The following is a 4,118-nucleotide window of genomic DNA, read 5'->3' as shown; positions in this document are numbered from 1 at the left end:
GGGTATATGTGTGTGTGTGTGTGTGTGTGTGTGTGTGTGTGTCTTTAGGGGTTAGAGGAGAATTAACAGAAAGGGGACCTGGACTCAATACATTCTAAGAGGTAACTCAAAGTGCAGAGGCCAGATCAAAACCAGGGTGCCTTCCCACCCACAAAGTGCCTTGGCAGACAACTTAAAATTGTTGTTGAACACAACAACGTCTGGACAGTCTCCCTGCATCTTGAGCAGCACTGAGGCCACTCTGTTCTTCTCAGACTTGCTTGGGTCCCTCTCTCTTGCTCATCCTGCTTGTCACATGGGCTCCCTGTCGACTCGGTCTGACCCTCCACGGGTCCTTTGCACTGGAGCACACTTCTACAGATATTTCGTGGCTCCCTCCCCCTCTTCCTGGGGGTCTCTTTGCAAGTGTCACCTATCTGCTTGTCTTGCCTGAGCACTCCCTCTCTGCTTTCTCCCTCACAGCTGTGTTTATTTTCCCTTCTAATTTACCCTCTGGCATGGCACATGATTAGTTCTCTACCTTCATATATTGGCTTGTGCTATTTCTCCCTCATCAGACTTAGGAACATTTGAATTTTTTTAAAAAACAATATTTCTTTATTTATTGGCTGTGCTCTTTCATCACCTAGAAAGTTCCTGGAATATGATCAAAACTAAATTGTATTCCTCCAATGCATAAAAAAAATTCAAAAATTTGAATAAACTCCTGGGGAAAAGCTAAAAGTGATATAGGAATTCTCAATCATAGTGGCAAGGGGATCCCTGGAGGGGAGCAGATTCATACATGAAACAGAAATTTGTATGTTGACTGTAGAACATAAATGATAGCCTGTATGTCAGGGTACTATTGCATAATCATATCATGTTCCTTTCTCATCTTTTTTTTTAGTTACATCAACTAAATGGGTCCAGAAAATGACACACAAATTACAGAGTTTCTTCTTCTGGGATTTTCAGCGGACCCAGATCTGCTGCCCCTCATCTTTGGGCTTTTCCTGACCATGTACCTGGTCACTGTGCTGGGGAACCTGCTCATCATCCTGGCCACCATCTCAGACTCCCACCTGCACACACCCATGTACTTCTTCCTCTCCAACCTGTCCTTTGTGGACATCTGCTTCACCTCCAACACTGTCCCAAAGATGCTGGTGAACATCCAGACACAGAGCAAGGCCATTACCTACGCAGGCTGCATCACCCAGTTGCAATTTTCCATACTCTTTGCAGGACTGGACATCTATCTTCTGACTGTGATGGCCTATGACCGGTATGTGGCCATCTGCCACCCCCTGCACTACATGGTCATCATGAATTCCCGGCGGTGTGGGTTGCTGGTTCTGGTGTCCTGGATCATGAGTGCTCTTCATTCCTTGTTACAAGGTTTAATGATGTTGAGACTGTCCTTCTGCACAGATTTGGAAATCTCCCACTTTTTCTGTGAACTTAATCACCTGGTCCATCTTGCCTGCTCTGACACCTTTCTCAATGAGGTGGTGATATATTTTGCTGCTGTCTTGCTGGCTGGTGGCCCCCTCGCAGGCATCCTTTACTCTTACTGCAAGATAGTGTCCTCCATCCGTGCAATCTCATCAGCTCAGGGCAAGTACAAAGCCTTCTCCACCTGTGCATCTCACCTTTCCGTGGTCTCCTTATTTTATTGTACAAGCCTAGGTGTGTACCTCAGTTCTGCTGTGGCCCAAAACTCACACTCCACTGCAACTGCCTCGGTGATGTACAGCGTGGTCACCCCCATGCTGAACCCCTTCATCTACAGTCTGAGGAACAAGGACATCAAGAGCGCTCTGAGAAGACTCTGTGAGAGAGAAACTGTGAAAGCGACAGTTGTGCTGAGACTGAAGAAGTGCCCGTGATTGCATGGCTCAGAGCCTCAGAACCAGAAACTGGGGTCTTACCAGAAGGTAGAAGCAGAACTTGGTCCTTCTATTTTATCCCTGAAGTTTCTGTTTTCTGATTTCAACTTCTGCATGCAATCCCATTCCATGCGTCCCTTTATTGTACTCTCCACTCTCTGACACCCAGTCCTCTCCTATCCGTTGTGCTGCTTTCTAACTTTCCCCAAATAATTTCCATCTTTGTATCAGAAATACTTAGAAATTCTTATTTAGCCCAAAGGACATATTTTTAAGAATAATTTCATTTCAAGTGACATAAATTATACCAAATTATTTTATTAATATTGGACTAAAAATGAACATATGTTTTACTCCCAGGGGAAAAATCCCACATTTGACAACCCAGGCTATGTGTGTAATGTACAGTGGAATAAAGTGTGGTGACACTTTCTTATCTCTGTGTGTCTCCTTCCTGTGTGGCTCCCTCCATGCCTGTCCTGACAATGTGGCTTCACACCCAGCCTGTTCCTAGCTGGCCATGGACTATGAGCTCAGGATGAGGACCTGCCTCTGCTCAGCTTGGTGTCCACAGTGCCTGCTGCAGTCGGGGAAATGAGGCCCCAGGGCACTGGATCCAGCATTTTCCCAGTAGGTAATTTATATTCTAGACAGCATTTCTCCAGGACAGCGAGATAGGAATGGTGAACAGATGCGAAGTCCTGGGGGTTGGGCGCCGGGGAGGGAGGGATGTGGATGTGCTATAGAAGGGCACTGCAGTATCCCTGAGTTGATGGAATGATTTAATCCTTTTATGTTTGACTAGCAGAGTCGGGTGCCTGTGTTACTGAATATGCACACAGTGTGCATTATTTGCATATAGCCTCTGTTACCCGCCCTCTGCCCACTCCCTTCCAAACTTTCAGCAGTAGCTATTCTAGTTTCAAGTAGACTGTTTATTTGGGACTTCAGTATATCCTAGGGAACATGCAGCATGTGTCTTTCTCTGTTGGGCTTATTTTTCCTGCTCACTGTTCCATGCATGTTGCTACCAATGAGAGGAAATTATTATTATTATTATTATTATTATTATTATTATTATTATTTTGGTACCGGGGACTGAACTCAGGGGCACTTAACCACAGAGACACACACCCCCATCCTTTTTTTTTGTATTTTATTTAAAGACAGGTTCTCAAAGAGTTGTTTAGAGCCTTGCTAAGTTGCTGAGGCTGGCTTTGAACTCACCATCTTCCCACCTCAGCCTCCTGAGATGCTGGAATTAGAGGCATGCTCTACCATACCTGGCAGGATTTCACTCTTTTTGTGACCAAATAGTACCACATTGTGTAGGTTGGCCCCACTTTTTTTTTTATCTTTAAGGAAAGGTGATGCTGGGAGGTGATAGGCACTTAGGCTGATTCCAGGCCTTAGCTACTGTGAAGCAGGTCAGGAGAAACACAGGCACGCAGGTATCCCATTGGGCTGCTGACTCGATTTCCTCATTGTCAGTGTTAACATCCTGGCTGAGGTGTGATCCATGGTTGATCTCGACGTTACCACTGTGGAGACTGAGCAGAGGGCCCGTGGATCTCTGTGTCCTTTCCCACTACCGAAAGTTAATTGACAACTAATCTCGAAATGTTTAAAGGCTATTCAGGAAAGAAGTGGTAGATATCTGATACAGCTGATTGCCAGGAGTCTGAATGTCCACCTTTTCCTTTTCCTCTCGAGACCATGACTTCCGTTTCCTCCCCTGTGTGGTTGCATGCCGTCTCTAGCCCTGCTGTGCTTCCAGGGACCCCTATGTACATTCTGCTAATGAAGACAACCGAACCAAAGAGGCTGCCATCCAGCCCGAAGTGCGACTGTCTCTGCGCCATTCTAGACGGGCTGGGACCCTGGAGGTGTGCAGCAGACCTCGAGGAGCTTGTTTTCCCGGTCAGTACAGAAAGTTAGCTAATGGAATCAACAGACCTGGGACAGTAAGGAGCACGGAGATCCAGCCTTCCATGGTTATTGCCTCGTCTTCTCTCCACAGGTTAAGGGAGGCGGCAGCACAGATGGAAATATGACCTGGAAATACGGCTTTTACACCAGTGAACACATTCTAACTTCCACACAACTTTGGAAATCCCACAGTTTTGAGCTTCCCTGTTCAGACAACCTCACCAGTAACATCACTGTGCTTAGTTTTAGTCACACCATGTGTTTCACCTCTTACTGAGACTCTCTTCTCTTATTTGAGATTTTTCACCTCCACCCTGA

At 46.0% G+C, this 4,118-nt stretch overlaps 1 protein-coding gene across 1 annotated transcript; it reads left to right on the top strand.

Annotated features, from left to right (window-relative positions):
* The first annotated feature begins 902 nt into the window (after positions 1-902).
* LOC143400299 (olfactory receptor 7A17-like) lies at positions 903-1,871 on the top strand. The gene has a single exon (XM_076857585.2). It carries the CDS (start codon positions 903-905, stop codon positions 1,869-1,871), a length of 969 nt encoding a protein of 322 aa, XP_076713700.2.
* The last annotated feature ends 2,247 nt before the right edge of the window (positions 1,872-4,118 follow it).

This window comes from Callospermophilus lateralis, chromosome 1 (assembly GCF_048772815.1).
Source record: "Callospermophilus lateralis isolate mCalLat2 chromosome 1, mCalLat2.hap1, whole genome shotgun sequence".
NCBI lineage: Eukaryota > Metazoa > Chordata > Mammalia > Rodentia > Sciuridae > Callospermophilus > Callospermophilus lateralis.
The sequence above is the reverse complement of the archived record's forward strand: the minus strand, read 5'-3'. Positions and strand labels throughout refer to the sequence as shown.

Coding starts and splice junctions, on each gene's coding strand:
- LOC143400299 (XM_076857585.2), top strand. CDS start 903: ATGGGTCCAGAAAATGACACACAAATTACAGAGTTTCTTCTTCTGGGA.